The 20,830-nt window shown below is 40.0% G+C and overlaps 1 protein-coding gene across 17 annotated transcripts in view; it reads right to left on the bottom strand.

Annotated features, from left to right (window-relative positions):
• The window catches only part of LOC126077091 (cytochrome c oxidase assembly protein COX18, mitochondrial), a 124,030-nt gene that overhangs the window by 91,845 nt on the left and 11,355 nt on the right, over window positions 1–20,830 (bottom strand). For 5 of the 17 annotated variants that reach the window (XM_049886065.1, XM_049886062.1, XM_049886051.1 and 2 more), the window contains exons 6-8: window positions 16,861–20,285; window positions 5,855–15,764; window positions 4,077–4,126 (exon numbers count right to left, since the gene is read on the bottom strand). In XM_049886065.1, coding sequence (XP_049742022.1) covers window positions 20,158–20,285 — 128 coding nt within the window. In that variant the 3' untranslated portion in view covers window positions 4,077–4,126; window positions 5,855–15,764; window positions 16,861–20,157. Of the gene's footprint in view, window positions 1–4,076; window positions 4,127–5,854; window positions 15,765–16,860; window positions 20,286–20,830 lie in introns of those variants that run through there. The other 12 variants (XM_049886066.1, XM_049886056.1, XM_049886067.1 and 9 more) reach the window with 9 other exon arrangements.

Below are 20,830 nucleotides of genomic sequence, written 5' to 3'. Positions count from 1 at the left end.
AGTAAGGATTAGTAATATCCCCTTCAAGATCACCTTTGCAGCACAGATGCCTGAGCAGCAAAGCCAAAGAAGCCACATCTGCAGGAGAAGTTGGAGAGGACCCTAGCTTTGATGGGCAGATGTGGTGGTGTTAATAGCACTAGCAAGAGCACCAGCCATCTGTGCAACACGGATTCCAGACGCCTTTGGCAGCACCAGCAGCAGCCAAAGCAGTGAGCAGGAGGGAAGAAAGAGCACAGATTCTTCCTGACAGCCGCCCTGACTGACTTACTAACAATAAAACTCACAAGGACTACCAGAGCTAGTCTGGAAGAATCTGGGGAGCGAGGGGTCTCACAAAATGGGTGAGGAGGAAGCCAGAGAAATAGGTTTTGCCACTGCCATTGAGACTGTAGTTTCACCCCTAGACTATTGTGGCCTGGGGAGAAAAGTTTTCAATTGGTTATCCTCCAGGAGCTCTTAACTTTGTTGAGGAAATAAAACACTTGAAAAGTTAATGTTGCAACAGTGTGGCAGTTCCTCAAAAAACTGAAAATAGAACTACCATATGACCAAGCAATTCCACTCCTAGCTATATACACAAAAGACTTAAAAGCAAAGACTCAGAGATTTGTGCACTGACATTCACTGCAGCACTATTTACATTAGCCAAAAGGTGAAAACAACTTAATGCCCACCAACAGATGAATGAATAAACAAAATGGGGTATATACATACAGTAGAATACTACTCAGCCAGTAGGAGAAATGAAGTCTTGATACGTGCTACAATATAGATGGAGCTCGAAGACATGTTGAGTAAAATAAGTCAGTCACAAAAAGACAGACCTCACTTTTATAAAAAGACAAAACAAACATAGAGAACAAAGCTTATTAGTGGTTACTAGGGGTGGGGGGAGGGAGACATTAATGGTGATGAAAATTTTGCATTGATTAAGGGTTGGGTTGCACAGCTGATTATTGTAATTGCTGTCAATAAGTTGTACACTGTAAAAGGTTGAACTGGCAAAAGTTGTGTGATAGATATATTTACAACAATCACAAAAAGAAAAGAAAAGAAGGAGTAGCTGCTGAGGCGGCTTATGTACAACCAAAAACCTCATGGGATTTGGTTCCTCTGTTTGGAGGAATAGGGTCATGTTTTCATATGGAACACCCCACTGATGGCCTAATAACATGATTAGTGCCTCTGTTCTACCTCCTAGTTCGATGTGTAGTGCCTGGGGTCTTCAAAGCTTACAAGTGTCTATCAAGGCACAACAATTGGTCTCTATTCTCCTGGACAAAAGAGGAAGGAGAGGCAGGAACAGGAGGAGGATATGGAATTTGCGGTTAACTGCCTCCATAAACAACTGCCTGCTTTGTCATGAGACCAGAAGAACTGAATGGTGCCCAGCTACCATTACTGAACATTTTGATCAGAGTCCATAGAAGAATCCTGATCAAAAGGGGGAAAATGCAAAACAAAATTTCTAATTCTCATGGACTCTAGACTTCCTGGAGCCATGAAGGTTGGATGAATTCCTGAAACTACTGCCCTGATATAATCTTTAAACCTAAAACCAAAAGTAACCTCTGAAGTCTTCTTAAAACCACACAATAGTTTAGCTTAACTAGTAAAAAATGCGTGCCTTGAGCATTATGCTCTTTTAAGAACTATCTATATGGGATCAAATTGACAACAGTAACTCAAAAGATTAGATATGAACATTGGAGGGCACTGAGTTTATGTTAACGGGGGAGGAACAGCTCAAAATGGAGGATGTGAATGGTTGCACAACTCAAAGAATGTAACCAGTGTCACTGAATTGTACATGTAGACACTGTTGAATTTGTTTTACTGTGTATATTCTCAACAACAACAAAATAAATAAATTAAAAAAAAAAAAAGTTAATGGTGCTAGACAAAACAGAACTCAGTGGTGGATTAGGAATAAGGGCCTGAATGCTAGAGAGACAGTTCTCTGAGAATCAAAAGGCCAGAAAAATACTTCAATAAGGAGAAAATAATTTAAATTTGGCTCAAAGGACAAGCTGGGACTAAATAAATGAGAGAGCTGGAGGTGAAAGGCAGGAGTATTCCAGCAGCATGTTTATCCTGCAGCATTTTCTTCATGGAAATTTCTAGGAACGTTACCCCAAGAAGCAAGGGTCAAGATAACAAGTTCAATACTTCATATATATTATATAGCCTAATTTCACAAAAGAATCATTTTCCATGGAATCATATTAAAAGTTTGGAAGACAAGACACAATTAAAGAACAAAATATAGTCACGCACCGTATAATGTCTGTTCAGGCAACATCCGACTGCATATATGTCTGTGATTCCATAAGGTTATAATATCCATTGCCGCTGAGTCGATTCTGACTCATAGGGACCCTATGGGACAGAGAAGAACTACCCCATAGGGTTTCCAAAGAGCTGGTGGATTTGAACTGCTGACATTTTGGTTGGCAACCTGAGGTCTCAACCACTGCACCATCATGGATCCAAGGTCATAATAGAGTTCAGAAATTATGATCAGAGAAGAGGACATAGTGGATGTAATGGACATAGGGAATGCCAACAGCTTCCAGCACGCAACACGTGTATCTCATATTTCTTGTATACACGCAGTCCAAGAGTTATGAACATGATCCACTCCTAAGTCTGTCTTTAAGTCAAATTTGTAGGTAAGTTGGAACAGGTACATACAGTTCTTATTTTGCATCAATTAGTCAAATATTTGTCTTAGTATATAGTATATATTTTACCTTTCTATCGACGGCAGTGGGTTTTTTTAGGCATATGAAACACTTAAGAAACACTTCAAACTGTGCAATATTTTCATAAGCGTCACAACATAGTGCATGTGTTTGTTATTACAAACCATTGTATTTAACTCAAATTTTTAATATAACAGATTTTATGGCAATCTGTTCTTAAGCACGAGTTGTCCGTAAGTCAGACGTTCATAACCCAGGGAACTGCCTATAATATGATGTTTGTACAACGTCCAAGTCACGTAATGTCCTATTTCACAGAACGTATCACGATGGCTAGAAAAAAAAAATCACGGACATTAGGTGACGCATGACTGTAGGGGCCTCGTGGACTCATTCTGAAGAATAAAGGCTAGGCAGAGAGAAAAGACACAATTACAGGAACACTGTAGCACCCTACTATTAAAAAAAAAAAAATTACTGGAGCCTAAAAAAAAAAATTTTTTTTTTTAAACCAACACACTCTGACGGTGTTGAGCTCCCCCTGGTGGTCATATTAGCGAAAACGGACTACTCCGGAATTTTTGTCCTTTCTCTACATGGGGAATGATTCTAAAAGATGAAACTTGTTATTGTCCTACATCTTCTACCAACCTCCTTTATTAATATGCGTAAAAATGTAGCTAATCTTGATATATTTCCCTCCCCACCAAACCTATTTTTTGCTGCTTCTAAAAAGCCCCTCCTCTGACAACAGCTAAAGGCAGGCTGCTAACCAAAAGGCTGGCAGTTCGAATCCACCAGCCACTCCTTGGAAACCCTGTGGGGCAGTTTTACTCTGTCCTATTGGGTTGTTATGAGACACTGGGTTTTATCGGGTTGTTATGATACAGAATCGACTTGATGGCAATGTGTTTGGTGTTTTTTGTTTTAGGGAGAATTTGTAGACATATATGGGCAATAATATGATTAATTCAAAATGGCAAGAAGAGATTATCACGCATCTCTAAAAAAAAAAAAATACTAAACATGATGAAAGTCAACAGTGTGTGGAAAACTTGGAAATTTAATGATATTCATACAGATCTGGGTTCATACAAATCTTACCATGAGACCTTAAGCAAAAAACTCTCTTTGACCCAGTTTCCCCATTTAAAAAGTGGAACCGGTTGCTGTGAAGATGGATAAGTATGCAAAACACCTATCACAATGCCTATCATAGAACAAGCACACCATAAATATTATTCCTTTTCCTTGAATAACAACTAGTAAATTCCTGAATAGGGTTCAGAAACAATGGATTTGACAAAATAAAAATCCCATAATGACACAGAATAAAAATCTTCATTATGGAATCTATTTTATGCTTACCTTATACTGTCTCTTCTTAGCTTTTGTGTTTATCTCTCACTTAGCCACAGCTGAAAAGGGAGAAGAATGTAGCTAAAATCATCATTAAGAGAAATCATTAAATTAAAAGACTGTCATTGAGGCCCACCACTTCTACTCCTAGCTATATACTCAAGAGAAATGAAAACATGTCTACATATAAACTTGTACATGAATGTTTATAGCAGCATTATTCGTAATAGCCAAAATGTGGAAACAACCCAAATGTCCAGCACTGGATAAATGGATAAACGAAATACGGTATAGCCATACAACGTGCGGTGCAATGAATTAACTAATATGGCCCTTCTACGTCTGGTGTCTTAAAAGCCAGCAAACGGTCATCTAAGATGCGTCAATTGGTCTCAGCCCAGCTGGAGCAAAGGAGAATGAAGAACACCAAAGATACAAGCAAAATAAGAGCCCAAGAGACAGAAAGGGCCACATAAACCAGAGACTCCATCAGCCTAAGACCAGAAGAACTAGATGGCACCAGGCTACCACCAATGACTGCCCTGACAGGGGACACAACAGAGAATCCCTGATGGAGCAGGAGAAAAGTGGAATGCAGAACTCAAATTCTAGTAAAAAGACCAGACTTAATGGTCTGACTGTGACTGGAGGGACCCCAGAGGACATGGCCCCCGGACTCTCTGTTAGCCCAGAACTAAAACTGTTCCCGAAGCCAACTCTTCAGACAATGATTAGACTGAATTATGAGACATAAAATGATACCGGTGAGGAGTGTGCTTCTTAGCTCAAGTAGACACATGAGACTATGTGGCCAGCACCTGTCCAGAGGCGAGATGAGAAGGCAGAAGGAGCAGGAGCTGGTTGAATGCACACGAGAAATACAGGGTGGAGAGAAGTGTGCTGTCACATTGTAGGGAGAGCAACTGGGGTCACATAACAATGTGTGTGTGAGTTTTTGTGTGAGAAACTGACTTGAATTGTAAACTTTCGCTTAAAGCACAATAAAAGAAGAAAAAACAGATATATGGCCCTTCTACCCACAGTCTTTGTGTCTCACACACAATGACTGAGTGGGACTATGCAAATATGGAATATGGGACCTGTGATGGTTGGGGTTGTGTGTCGACTTGGCTGGGCCATGATTCCCAGCATTGTGTGGTTGCCCTCCATTTTATGTGTTGTGGATCCTGACCTTTGCATGTTGCTGAGGCAGGATTAGTATAAGGTGTGTCTTGGGTTGCAGCCCCAGTAGGGCATGACTCAAGCTGGACACTTACTAAAGTTACGCCCTGCCCTGAGGTGTGGCTTCCATCTAAGATACATGTGTGTGTCCTGGCAAGGCTTTCTCTGCATCTAGATCCTGTGTCCAGTTTGTAATCAACTGGCCTCCCCAGAGGCCTGCTGTCTGACCTGCTGATTCTGGGATTTGCCAGCCTTCATAGCCCTGTGAGTCAGCAGTCTGTGGTCTGAACTGCGGTTTGGGCTCATCAGCCCCTGCATCCCCGTGGGTTGAGAGAAGCCTATGCCTGACTCACAGATTTGGGACTTGCCGCTTGGGACAACTGCATGAGCCATTTCCTTTATACAGTTTGTGAGTTCTGTGAGACATTGCAGCAAGTTAGAGAACCCCAAGACGGGAGGTAGAGTACTGAGGGGAGAGGGAGTAGTTGATGTTAGAAATGATGGAGTGGTACAGCAGCTTGGAAAAGCTGGACATTTGGGACATCTTTAACCTCCACCTCATAGGAACCAGCTTTCTGCTGATCATTATAAAAGAAATTGTTTACCTTAGAATATTATTCAGTCATAAAAAAGGAATGGAGTTCTGATACATGTTACAGCATGGATGAACCTTGATAACATTTTGCTAAGTGACAGGAGTCAGTCACAAAAGATCACATCCATTCATATGAAAGTCCAGAATAAGGAAATCTGTAGAGACAGAAAGTAGATTAGCGATTACTTAGGGCTGAAGGAGGAGGGACTGGGGAATCCAGAGAGAATAGCTAAAGGGTTTGGGGTTTCTTTCTGAGGCAATGAAAATGCTCATACTTGACACTGGTGATGGTTGCATGTATGTGTTTATATACCAAAACCATTGAAATGTACCCTTTAAATGGCTGAATTGTATGATATGTGAATTATTTCTTAATAAAGCTGTTTTAAAAAAAGACTGCCATTGATTCTGGGATTAAACCCTTTCTACCTAGAGTTAAAATACTTTTTTTTTTTTTTTAATGAAACAGTGCTGAAATGACTGATAGTTTGGATTTTAAGGGTGGTTTTATTGTCCTTACTCAGTAGAATATTGCCAGCCCTAAAGTGACTCCCAGATTTTTGGTCTGTGAGATGACTGAAAATCCACTGAGATTCACTGGAAGAGTAGATACAGTAGAAGGATCATGGAATCTAGAGACAGGTTGACCTAGGTTTTAATCCAGACTCTGTTAATTATAGACTATGTGACCATATGCACTTTACTTAAACTCTCTAGGCCCAAAAAGTGACTAGCCTCTCTGTGATTGAAAGTTTATCCATCATGAAAACCAAAGATCTGGAACCACTGTCACTATCTCCAAAGGTGCTTCCAAGTCTGCCTTCTAACCCAATACACGGACATTCACCTTAGTTATACCGTGGCACAAACATACACATAAAACCACATATGATAGATGCCAACTTGGAAAAAACAACCTTAAGGTTAAAAAAATTAGCCTTGACAAGCTGGAAACAGAAGAGATTCTATACACCCCAAGGCTAAAATAAAAAGGAGAAGGGAAAAATCACTAGGCATAAGCAACATGGAGAAAGAGAACAGAATATTAGATTTTAGAATGCCTTCTGGATAGATTTATTATACAAGTAATATATACTAATATACATAGTCATTTCATCACTCCTAAAAACATAATTAAAGGAGCCCTGGTGGCACAGTGGTTAATCACTTGGCTGCTAACTGAAAGGTTGGTGGTTCAAACCCACCAGGTGCTCCACAGGAGAAAGGTGTGGCAGTCTTCTTCTGCAAAGATTTATAGCCTTAGAAATCCTATGGGACACTTCTACTCTGTCCTGCGGGGTCACTATGAGTTGGAATTGATTCAAGACACACAAGTACTGGGTAAAAAAACAGAGCTACTGGTCGTAAATTTTTAAAAGTTCAAATTTCTCCCTTCCTGGGGAAATTTATTTGTTCCAAACTTGTGAACGCTTTTTCCAAGGCGGGAGAAAACAAAGGAAATTGGAAAATGAGAAATGAATAGCCACATAGGCTCCACAAGTTCACTTTTTGGTTTTTAACACTGCCTCTTCTTGGAGGTTGGAAGATGGGGGCAAAAATAAATAAGAAAAAGCCCATTATTTTTTTGCAGTGTTCTTCTGTCTCTGACATATATAGGTCACAGGCACCACCTAGTGGCATTAATCGTAAGTCTACGCTTCATTTAGTGAACTCTGATAAGTCAGTTCAAAATCCAGTTGAGTTCTTCTTCCTCCAGCCACCGTCCTGAAAATTAAAGTTCTCCTATCCAACAGAGGGGACATTCAAATATCCGTATCTTGTAAAACTGTTACTATCTCATTAATTAATACCTTCATAGTTTCGGCTGCAGCCAATGCAACAAGAAAGATCTACAACATAAAGGCCAAAATTCTAAGTTTGGGGTGTTAACAGATAATGAAACTGGAACCTCAAAAATTCCAGAGATGTCTCAACTTAAAAAATGTATGCCCTTTTAATATTGAAAATATGTTTGCAGTAAGTGATATTAGTGATGCTTCCAGTTACCCTTCAGCCATTGTTATTAGCCAGGGATAAGAAGCGTATTTCTAGGCGGTACACCCTTCAAGTGTCAGCTTTGTTATCTCATCAGCAGTAACAAACTATCTGGACACTGTTTTAAGTTAATCATGTGCACATTTTAACTATATAACGTCAACTGGGATAAATGAAAAGGTTCCCAAGATTCGTCTATCCCCAAGGTATTACAAATCACCATGGAAAGCTAAGAGTAGAAAACAATGAGTTATGAGCTTCCGGTGCATAACTGAGTCCACAATTCAGGACAATGTCTGACAAATACCTTTGGCTGGCACCGTATCAGCAACCAAATTTAGAAGGCATCTCAGCTTGAGGGATTTCCCATTGGCTAGAGACTCCAGCCCCATTTCTATATCTAGCTGTAGGATCTGGGGCTATTTAACTGCTCGATTTCTCACATATAAAATAAAAAGACTATATTCTATAAAGTCCTATAAGCATGAAAAAAATCATTATAATTTGAAAACCCTAGGTGTAATAAGCCTAGAAGAAATACCCAGAACCAAACTCATGGCAAACCTATAGGACAGAGAGGAACTGCCCCGTAGGGTTTGCAAGGTTGTAATTTTTATGGAAGCAGACTGCCACATCTTTCTCCTGCGAAACAGCTGGTGGGTTCAAACTGCCAACCTCTTGGTTAGCAGCCAACTGCCACCAGTGCTCCTCTAGAAGAAATATCGGCCCTTTATTAGCATTGTCGGAGTCCTTGGGTGGTGCAAATGGTTAACACACTTAGCTGCTGAGAGGTTGGAGGTTCAAGTCCACCTAGACGTGCCTTGGAGGAAACCTCTGGTGATCTACTTCCAAAAAAATCAACCACTGAGAACTCTATATAGAGAGCATCATTAGGAGTGATGACAACTGTTTTTTTTTTTATTTTGTTTAGCATTGATGCCGTTTCTACAAACCACAGGAGGGCAGTGTTGGGGTATTTGCCTAAAACACAACCTGCAGGTGAGCCCTGAAGAAAAACCACTGCAATATACTACTGGGAATTGTCTGCAGTCCACTTATTCATTACTACAGTCACTCTCTCATGTGTGCTATAAGACACTCCAACCAAGTAGGTCTATAAATGTTTTATGAATAAAGGCAATTTTTTTTTTTTTTTTACTATTAGGCCCCATTCTAACTGAAATCATTTTTAGCTCAATCTTCAATTACCTGAACTCTCATGTTGACTTGTTTTAAAACTAGAATTATTTAAGTAAGACTGATGGTTATATTTACTGAAACCAATTACAGGTTTTTGCTTTACCCAAACAAATATATTTCTGAAAAGATGTGTGTAACAAGTTTTTATGACAAAAGTAATATTTTTTACCAAATAAATTTTAAAAATTCATATAATCACAAAAAGACTAGAGAAATCCCCCAAATATTGCCATTTTGAGTATATCTCTATAAATATTCTGTAGTTTACCCTTTGTGTGAACATTTGTTTTTCAAAGAACACTGCACATATTGTTCTATAATCTGCTTTCCCCCACTAATTATAAATATTTTGTGTTATCTTCTCCATCATCACTATTAATGTCTGAACAATACTATACTATATGGATAGGAAAAAAATTAATCAATTGCTTTTTTTGCAAACTTCTTGCTGTTCTTAAGCTCCTAACACTGAAATAAACGTTCTTATTGCTAAATCTCTGTACACTTCTTTGATGTCCAGGCATAACTCAAGGTGAAAAAAAAAATTCTGGGCAAGAATTACTATTGTAAAGTCCAGACTCCTCCGCTAAATACTCTCTCTTTTACATTGGATTTTCATATACCCAAACTTCTTCAGTCAGGGCAAACCTGAAATGTAATATCCACCCCTTCACTCCTGCAACAGTCATTTGGAAAAAAAAAATTTCTCACTTACGGAAATCAGGCACAAGGTATGTCCTGAAAGATTCTGAAAGTGTCAAAGTTCAGATATTTTCAATTCTCATAGACAATTATAAGTATATTCTAGGTATTTGAAAAGGTCTGATGGTGATTCACATACTTTGCTTTAAGTTACTAGAAAACAGTTATAAATGTCTTGGATCCATATATTCTCATTCATTATTCTCATACAAATTTGGATAATACTCCTTCCCAGTCGCCAACCTCCCTACCTCCCTTCTCCATTTTATAATTTAGTAATATCTAGCTAGAGTCAAGGACTTGGGTTCAACTCCAGACTGAGTTACTTATTACTGTGTACTATGTACCTGTGGAAACCCTGGTGGTGTAATGGTTAAGAGTTATGGCTCCTAACCAAGAGGCTGGCAGTTCAAATCTACCAGATGCTCCTTGGAAACTCTATGGGGTAGTTCTACTCTGTCCTATACAGTCACTATGAGTCGGAATCGACTTGATGGCAAAGGGTTTGGTTTTTGGTTTTATGTACCCTTGGGTATATTTAGTCTCTTTAAGCCTCAGTGTCATCATTTATCATTTAGAGATAAGTCCTTACCTTACCAGGTGGCTGCAAGGAATAAACTAAATAACTCAGAACCAGCACAAGCACCATTCAATACGGTAGATTTGTTAACACCCTTTTTGCCCACGTTGGATACAAGCTAATGAGGATGGATACCCATCCACAGGCAGTTACAATACAGTCTAACAAGTACCAAGGTAGAATAGTACAAGAGATACGGATGCACACAGAGAGAGGCAAGGGCAAGTTCCCAGAAGAAACAGCATGTAAGCGGAAATCCAAAGGACTGAAATCTGAAGCAGTGTTCCCAGGCATACAAAGAGGCCTGGACAAAAGAGATCAGGCATAGAGTGGTTGGGAAGTTGCATAAGTTAAAGCCAAGTGTTTAACAGTTAGCATGTTGACGACTTTTAACTTTACCTCAAGAACAATGATTACTAAAGTGTTCTAGTCAGGAATTGATGTGATCAGATTTCCTTTGTAAAAGATCAGTGACTACAGAATGTAGACTGAAAAGGCAAGACTGGAGACAGAGCAGTTAGGAAGGTGTTGCAGAAATTCAAGTGACAATGATGGTGGCCGGTAGCTACCTAAACTGAGGACACAGAAAAGCAGGTATGTTCAAAAGGATTTTACATTTCACAGTGTGAGGCAGAGAAGGAAGGTTAAGGGAGAGGGAGAATTTCCAGGATATTTAATTCTCTAACCTGTGCAACTTGGCTGATAGAAAACATAGAAAAACAAGCAGGTTTTTTTTTCGGTCAAAGGATAATCGGTTGAATTTTGGATGTACTGAGTTCAGTGCCTGCAGACACCCAAATGGAGACTTCGGATAGTTAACTATATTAGTTTGAAGCTATGACAGAACTGGACGTGCAGACTTTGAAGATTTCAGTGTATAGATGATGCTGAGGCTGGGGGATAGTATAGAGGGAGATAAGAAAGCCTAAGAAAAGCTCTAATTATCAACACTTGAGAGGAACAGGAGGCCACAAAGGTGACAGAGAAAACAGGAGAGGATTTCTTAAAGTGTGCTTAACTGTGCGAACCAAGGAAAAAGACCGATGCTCATATGTCAAAGTATATTTGACTTTGCTTAACTATATGTAATTTTTGGTTGTATTTTTGTCGTCGATTTCACTTTCTCTGCTAGCATGTTAGTTAAGCAGCCTCGGGTAATTGTAAAGAAAGGATACGCTGCAAGGTGAAGGACGTCAATTAAAAGTCTTCTCATATGGGCAAGGGTTGTTTCTCTTGGGTGTAGCTGGCTGCCGAGGGCACTGCTTTGCCCCACTGGCCCAAGGGCTTATATTCATTTTTCTTATAGATGACTTTGATGGTTATTATTTGGCATAAGCAGAGTAAGGTGGTTGAATGGCCTAAAAAACAGCCTGACAGTTGCCCTTGTTCCCACTTAACTCGATGTTACCAAATCCCCAACCTTATGAGTACCCTTAGAGCTTGGAGCTCCTGTTTTCATGTAACACCTCCCCTGAGTATGCTTCCTCATAATGCTGTGCCACAGTGCCCTATAAACTGGTTCTAAGTACAGCTGGCATCTCTGCAGAAATGTCATCCTTGGGTTCCGGGCGCTGTGTGTGTTAGCTCTGAACATTCCGGGAGCAATTGCATACTGGAGCTCATTTTGATGTGACTCTTCAGGCCAAAGAAGGCACACAATTTTGACTAAAGTCTGATTCCTGGGGCCAGTGCGTTCATTTGAACATATTACCCACCGTGGTGGACTATCTGGGCTGATACTAACTAGCAGACCCCTAGAATTCCTGTCCATTGACTTTTTTCATAAAAACAGAGCAAAATTCTGCAAGCACACTTTTGTTGATGGATCACTTTATTCAATACTCAGAAAGGCCAATCCTCTAAGACAAGTGTTATATGTAAGATAATCAATTTGTGTTGCTTTCAGCCACTAAGTTTGTGGTATCTTGCCACAGCAGCAATAGGAAATTAATACATGGCTTAATATTCAAATTTTGGAATTTGAAGGGGGTGAGGACTGTGAGATCTCTTAGTCTCAGCTTCTTTTTGCAAGACGGAGTCCTCTCTTTATGGATAAGTTTTCTCTGCTACCCTTATCTTAGAAATAAACATCTTACTTAAAAAAAAAAAAAAAGGAGAAAGTCATAGACTCCAGACTTTCTGTAGCCACGGGGGCTGGATGAACCCCTGAAACTACTGTCCTGAGATAAGCTTTAAAACTTAACCAAAATTATCCCCGAAGACATCTTAAAACCAAATAATAGTGTAGCTTAACTAGTAAAAAATGTCTTGCTTTAGCATTACGCACGTTTAAGAACTATCTATATGGGGCCAAAGAGACAACAATAACTCGAAAGATTAGACAGAAACCTTAGAGGCAGTGAGTTTATGTTAATGGGGGAAAGAACCACTCAGAAAAGCTGGGTGAAAATGGCTGCATTTGTACATATAGAAACGGCTGAATTGGTGTATTTCTCAACAAGATATTTAAAAAGAGAGAGGTGGTGGTAGATCCAGATGGCATGCGTATGGAGAGAAAGTTATTTTTACATAAGAGTAAACCCAAAAAAAAACCCACTGCCGCTGAGGCAATTCGAACTCATAGGACCCAATAGGGAAATACAATAATAATCTCTTAGTGAAAAATACAGGTCCCCACCTGTTTCGGATTGAATTTTTCCCCCAAAAAGTTATGCTGAAGTCCTAACTCCTGGACCTGTAAATACGACCTTGTTTGGAAATAGATTTTTTTTTTTTGTTAATGAGGCCATACCAAAGTGGGTCCTAAACCTAATTCCTTCTGAGTGGTGTCTTATGAAGACAGCAAAATACACACAGACATACACAATGGGGAAATAGACCACGTAAGGAACCGTCTATAACCCAAGAAATGCCTAGGAATGCCTGGGATCACCAAAAAGGATACTCCCTTAGAGCCAATGATTTTTGTTCTTTAAAACCCCCCACATGTGGTATTTGCATTATAGCAGCAGTAGGTAACTAACACCAACGCTCCATCATCCTGAGTTACAAGGAAAACGAGGGCAGAAAAGTAACATCCAGTTGAGAAGGATACAGAAGTTGAGAAGGATGTAGAAGCTTTAGAAGAGTTTTACTATTCAGTGAAGATAAAGCAGAGTGGAAAGGTTGAGGAGAGTAGGGGTGCAGTTGGAGGCTCACTAAAGGAAAAGGAAACATAGATTACAATGAGAAGAGCTCAGAAGGGGATGGACGACAGGAAGGACCAGTGATCACACATAACTGGATATAGCCAGCCACAGGTTTTCCAAAATAATCAGCTCTAGCTGTGCCCTCGTTTGAGGTTTGACGTGTTGTCAGGAGGTATCTGCTAAGGCCTGGAAGGATGGTTTCTGATGGTGTCTTAGCTCATAGGATCTGATCAATGATGAGATCTGGTCCCAGGGACCAACCCTAGTGGGGCAGCCACTGTAATTTTTTTTTTGCCACCATTAGATTCTTAAAAATGTCACCTCAGTTCAGAGAACATCTTGATGGCATATGGCTTTCCAATGCCTTTTGAAGGCTTGCATCTTTTATTCTCACCATAGCAGGCAGTCTGAGGTTAAAAAACCAGTTGTTGTCGACTTTGACTCACGGTGACCCTATGTGTGTCACAGTTGGGCTGTGGTCCAAAGGGTTTTCAGTGGCTGATTTTTTGCAAGCAGACTGCCAAGCCTTTCTTCCAAGTGGCCTCTAAGTAGACAAGAACCTCCAACCTTTTGGTTAGCAGCAGAGCACATTAAATGTTTGCACCACCCAGGGACTCCAGTTGGGGTTAGTGGTTTATAAAAGTGATAAATACGTAAGTCAATTTGGCTATGCGCCACTATGAGAGATCTTTTTGGTAGACATGGCATCTTCTCAGTTATTCCCCTACCTCATCCCTCCAACCTCACCAGCAAGTTAAAATGAAAGCAAGTCTCAGACCCAACTCTACCACATATACATTTGTCATGGGTTGAATTATGTCCCCCCAAAAAACGTGTGTATCAACTTGGTTAGGCCATGATTCCCAGTATTCTGTGGTTGTCCTCTATTTTGTCATTGTAATTTTATGTTAAAGACAATTAGGGTGGATTGTAACACCCTTACCAGGTCACATCCCTGATCCAATGTAAAAGGAGTTTCCCTGGGGTGTGGCCTACACCACTTTTTATCTTAAAAATAGAACAAGAGATAAAAGGAAAGGGAAGCAAGCAGAGAGTTGTGGACCCCACACCATGAAGAAAGCAGCACCAGCAGCAGAGCGCTTCCTTTGGACTTGAGGATCCTGCGCTGAGATGCTCCCAGACCAGGGGAAGACTGATGACAAAGACCTTCCTCCAGAGCTGAGAGAGAGAGAAAGCCTTCCCCTGGAGCTGGCACTCTGAATTTGGACTTCTAGGCTACGGGACTATGAGAGAATAAACTTCTCTTTGTTAAAGCCATCCACTTGTGGTGTTTCTGTTATAGCAGCCCTAGATGACTAAGACAACATTTCTTAATCAAAAATGTATTAGCAAGCAGACATTAAACAGTTTATAGTTTTATGCTCTGAACTCAATAAAATCACAGCCCTCATCCTCTAGTGATCTCACCATACCTTGCGTGAAAAGTTTGCTCAGGCAAGAGTCTGTTACCTTCAGAAGGGACCAGAACTGTTCATATGGATCATGTCTCAGACATCATCCCTAAGGATGCGTGCTCGTGGGTTTCTTATACCCTATTCATTTAAATGTAGGGCATGTCTCTATTTCACCCAATCCAAATGTCTTCACACAACTGATTTAATCAATGAGAACTCATTTCAAATATCCATTGTGTTGATTAAAAAACAATTTAAACCCATTCTTCTGTGATAAAATATTCCATTTTTAATTTTCTATTTTTCTGACCATTACTCTCCTGTGAATTGGGAATATTATGATGTCTGGGGATGATGACATATACTGTATTCTTTTGGCACAGCTACAGGGTCACTGCATAATAAACACAATGTTTTTGCCATCTAATTCAATAACAAAATAATCCACACTCTACTGTGCCTTAAGGAGTCTCTGGGTGGCAAAAATGGTTAAGCGCTCAACTACTAGCCCAAAGGCTGATGGTTCAAACCTACCGAGAAGTGTCTTGGAAGACAGGTCTGGCAATCTGCTTCTGAAAGGTCACAGCCTTAGAAACCCTATAGAGCAGTTCTACTCTGCACACGTAGGGTCAGAGAGTCACCATGAGTCTGAATCCATGTGACGGTAGCCAACAACTGTGCCTTAAAAGCTTGACATTTGAAGTCTACTTTTCTCTTGTTTTGATTGGGTACACACTGGTAATAAAAAGTAAACGTCAAACTAGGCCAATATGTATAGCATTTAAAGTGCTGTGAAGTTATAACTGCATCACTGTGGTTTGTAGTATGCCAAGCATAACGTAAAGCACTCTGACATCACTTCTCCATCATTAGTCAGCTCTGCAATTGAAGCACAAAATTAGTCATAGATAATATGCAAATAGCAGGACTGTCCTCCAATTGAACTTTATTTATGGACACTGAAATATGAATTTCATGTAATTTTTATGTATCATAAAATATTATTCTTCCTTCAACTTTCTTCAGTCACTTAAAAATGCAAACACCATTCTTAACTTGTAAGCTGCACCAAAAAAGGCAGTGGGCCAATTTGGCCATAGGGTCATAATTTGAGGGTCCTTGAGTTAAACTAACTATATGCATACAATACCACATGGCTTATAAAGTAAAATAATGCATTATCACATAGATACACAAGAATAAGCCCCAATCATTCATCTAAAAGGCTCTGTCTCTGATGGGAGGAGTTGAGAGTTCAAAATGAGGGAGAAGATATTTCATTTCAAAATCTGCACTTGGTTGTGATTTTAATTTTAAATGGATACTTCAGGTTTTTGTTTCGGACCCCAAAATAGAGCTTCTGTATATGAAAATTAGTTAAGATTAAAAGTACAACTGAAGCATCTCTAAAAAACTTCACAAGAGATTTTACCTGTGGCTGACTTTAAATAGCATGGAATAAGCTGGGCATTCTTTCCCACAGATTTTACAGTACATTTTCAATACTCCCACCTTCAGAAGGATCCATCCTCACAGATGATCCAGGAAAAGTGAGGTTATAATTAGAAGAAATTCCTCAAATTATTAACCGTACAAGAGTTGGAACATGCAGATATGCAGCTGCAATCAAACAAATGTAGCTAGATATTTCCATAGTCCATACTTAAGCTGCCCTAGAGAGCTATAATTTGCACAGAAGACAAAAACCAAAGCTAAATTAAATACAAAGTTGCCTTCCCAACTAAGGCAAAACAAATGTAATTGTCTTATCAGGGAGAGAGAGAGAGAGAAGCACTCCCGGCAAATAGTCCCTAAACAGAAAAAATTAGAAATCGGGCATTTTCCCTAGAGGTAGGTATGTGTGTGAGGTAGGGGTGTGTGTGTGTGTATGTGTGTGTGTGTGCTGGATAGTTTTGTCTTCATTTCTAGAGGCTGCTCCTTAGAAGCAAGGATGGCGAGACTGCGTCTTACATACCTTGGACATGTTGTCAGGAGGGCTCAGTCCCTGGAGAAGGACATCATGCTTGGCAGAGTACAGGGTCAGCGGAAAAGAGGAAGACCCTCAACGAGGTGGACTGACACAGTGGCTGCAACAATGAGCTCAAGCATAACCATGACTCTAAGGATGGCGCAGGACCAGGCAGTGTTTCGTTGTTGTGCATAAGGTCGCTATGAGTCGGAGCCGACTCGACGGCATCTAACAACTTCTTAATGAAATTCTTGGCCCTCTGGAGTCTGGCACAGATCTTCCTGGGATGTTCAGAGAAGAAAACACAAAGGGTGACTTAAATATAGGTGCAAACACAGAGGTTACTGAGATTTATTTGGCACTCACTCTTCCACAAAAACGACAATTTTCCCAATGAGGTCTAGGAGCGGCAGCCTATACGTCTTCTGAGGTGTGAGGGTTTATTTTTAGCTCTTGAGCCCCTTTAAGGATACCTGGAAAATCTTCTCCCCATGTTCTGTTCTCTCCTCAGGTCCTTAAGGCGGTTTTGCAAGCTCCCCTGGGTTATCTGTGAGGAAGGCAATTAAGGATTTTTTTCCTGTAAGCCTCATCTTCCCAGCTATATCATCCAACCAAGACAGGATTTGTTCAGGTTTTTTCTCATCATAGTCCCATGGAAAACTAATCTGGGGTCATTTCTGGAAGGCCAGTTCCATCTGTTAATACACTTTGGAGTTTAGGTATTATACTAGTATAATATGAATTGATCTGGGGAGTAAGTCTCCCTCTTGACCCTTGGATAAGAAGTACCCACAAGAAGTCAATCTAGCTTAGACACAAAAATAGCACACAGGAAAACAAACAGCCCTTTTAAGGGATATGGAAGGGTAACACAGTCTATGGATCCCACCTGAAAAGACAAGTCTTCCTGACCTCTGCTGGCAGGGTGGAAACCCTGGTGGCATAGTGGTTAAGTGATACGGCTGCTAACCAAAAAAGGACAGCAGTTCGAATTCACCAGGTACTCCTTGGAAACTCTTATGGGGCAGTTCTAATCTGTCCTATAGGATCACTAGAAATCAGAATCGACTCAAGGACAATGGGTTTGGTTTTTTTTTTTTTTTGGCAGACAGGGCCTAGGTTAGAGCTCTGCCATGAAGCCTTTCGGCAGCTGACGGGAGACTGCAGGATGGACAGTCTTAAGACTCAAGGGATCTTAACATGTATGTCCTCCATCCCTGTTCAGGAGTCTGCCTCCTCTGACCTCAGGATCTGGCATTATTCCATACTATGACAAACTGTTGGGGAAATAAGACCAAAGACCATAGACTCAGTATCTTCTAATATGACTTACTGTTTACTAAAACATCTGTCCGGTGAATGAAATGAGTGAGTATGCACCATCCTGAAGCCAGGTGGCTACATCACCTCAGTTCTTAACATACCAGTGTACTTTATACATGCGTATATCCCACGATTCCAGCCACTCCAGAAATTATGTGGGGATCTGGGAGGGACGGAAAGCCTTGTACTCTCAAATAAACTTAACCATTTGAAAAGCAATTCAAGTTTTGAAAACGGGAGATTAATGATAAGACAGGTAAAATACACATTTGAAAAGAAATCCAAATATACATTTTGAAAAGCAAGGGTAATCGCAGTCGGGTAAAGTACGCACATGAAAGAAAATGCAGCTATTTGAAAAGGGAGTCACACCACTTTCTTTTTTTTTAATCTGTCAGAAAGTGATGAACTCCTTCTGATTAGGGTAGTTTCCCTCATCACATTATAAAAAAAATATTTGGATACATACCAAGGACTGAGTTGTTCTAGAGGTAGTCATGCCTGCTAAAAGTGTTCTCAAATTTCCTTTCCCTTCCTTGCTATAATACACCCATCGTGTACATTTCAGTCTCTGCTCCCTTGATTGCATAGACACTGAAACACTTAAGTTTCAATTCCTTTGCTGGATCACGAAGCTTGGCTGCTTCAGTACTGCAGTCACAAGCTAGACTGGGAAGTCAGGAAAAGAGAACCTAGTTCCAACTGCCACCACCTTACCTCTAAAGTCTCAGTGAGATGCAGTAACGTGCCAACCCAAATTCTTACCTCTACATATTGTATTTTTTTTAATTAAAAAACTTCATGACTTCATTAAATAAGCCAGCTAAGATCTGACAGACATCACTCAAATAAATGACTATGTAATTAATTTTATTTAAGTTTTTTACTTTACCATAAAATATGAGATGGGATGATAGGGGATCTCAGAATCAGGTACACATTCCAGCTCAATAAAAGTTTATCATCTTCTCAAACGTCTGCCAAATTTATTTGTCTCAACCACAATCAATTTTATCATCTTTCCAAATTAAACAAGAACTGGATCAATGATTTATACTCCCGATCAACTTTTCCTATATTAAACCGCTATCACAGCCTGAACTCACAATCCTCCTAAATAAAGAAAAGTTTAAAAGTACCTCCATAATTGGTAGCTGCCCTTCTGGCTTTCTTCTTTGACTAAAGGAGTCTATTGCTTACGACTTTCCACTTTGGGTTCCTACAGTACAGTTATCCTCTGTATTCCAGGTGTGTTAAATTATAGAAAAAGAAATGTACGCTCTGTGTTTTTTAAAGCAAGTTTGGGAAGAAAAATTACCTACCGTATTAGGTATTTTCTTATATGCATGAGCTACTCTACTGCATTTCTTTCAAGCGCTTTTTTTTTTAAACCACACATTTAACTCATCATCAATGTATGTTCCATTAAAACAAGATTTCTTAACCAGGAGTCCCCAGAAGGCCTTCAGGGGATCAAAGTCCCCTAAATTATGAGTCTGAGGATGTTTCTGAAGAGAAAATCATAGCCTTTATCGGATTCTTCCCACCTCCAATATATTAAGAACCATCGCACTGGATCCTCTTATTTTACAAACCTTTAATGTCTGGGACTGTTTAGTATAATCTGACATCATTCAGTATCTAATCCTGTTTTCCAAAGTTCTAACACCCCAAATAAGTTGTAATTTTGTACATCCGATTAGAAACTTTGGGTCCGTTTTTGTACTCTTAGTATATAATGAAATATACGCCATTTCTAGTACTTAAAAGATTTTAATAATTGTCAAATACGTCTGCATTACGTCTTAAGCCACAGTACTTCACAAAATTCATGATTTTAAATGAAGGCAAATTACATAACATCTGAATTTCTAAATTTCCAAGTATATTAAAGTGATAATGACCCTTTTGCTTCAAAAATATTTGCAAGTATGTCATTTTCTTGAAATGAACTTGGCACAAAAGACAGCAAAGAGGTCCTTATAAGGAGTGTCCGAATCTGACTTGGTCAATGGTATTCGGCAAAGTCGGCGAAATCCAGGAGAAAGCAGCAACAAGTTCTGTGAGAGGCCCATGAAGCTGGAGCACAACCAGTAGAGAACAACTGACTATAAAGAGAAGAAAGGGCACTAATGTTAGCACCTGTCCATTCTCCAAAGCACCCAGGTCCACACATAAACCCCACGCCGTTGAGTTGATTCCGACTCATAGCCACCCTACAGGACAGAGTAGAACTGCCCCATTGAGTTGCCAAGGAGCACCTGGTGGATCTGAACTGCTGACCTTTTGGTTAGCAGCTGCAGCACTTGAACACTGTGCCACCAAGGTTTCCAGTCCACACACAGGCAGGCCATAATGAAGAAAATAACAATTAACCTCTGTAAATATAACGATTAACAGGACCGAGCAAGTCCTGAAACAGATATTAGACACCTGTGATGTATCTAACAAATACGTAAGAAAGGAAGTTGAAAGGAAGACTGAAAAGCAAAAGGAGAGGTGTTCAGATAGAAAGTAGATGAGACAGCAGCTCCTATGCAAAGGCCCAGGAGAGATCTCGCCTGTCCTCTTTGGCAATTAAGCATACTTTCTCTCCCACAAGAGTCCTGCCTGATAAGCTGCTTATACTGAAGGTGAGAATGGGGGTGTAATC

This window comes from Elephas maximus, chromosome 5, assembly GCF_024166365.1.
Source record: "Elephas maximus indicus isolate mEleMax1 chromosome 5, mEleMax1 primary haplotype, whole genome shotgun sequence".
Classification (NCBI taxonomy): Eukaryota; Metazoa; Chordata; class Mammalia; order Proboscidea; family Elephantidae; genus Elephas; species Elephas maximus.
This window is presented reverse-complemented; position numbering and strand designations above follow the sequence as displayed.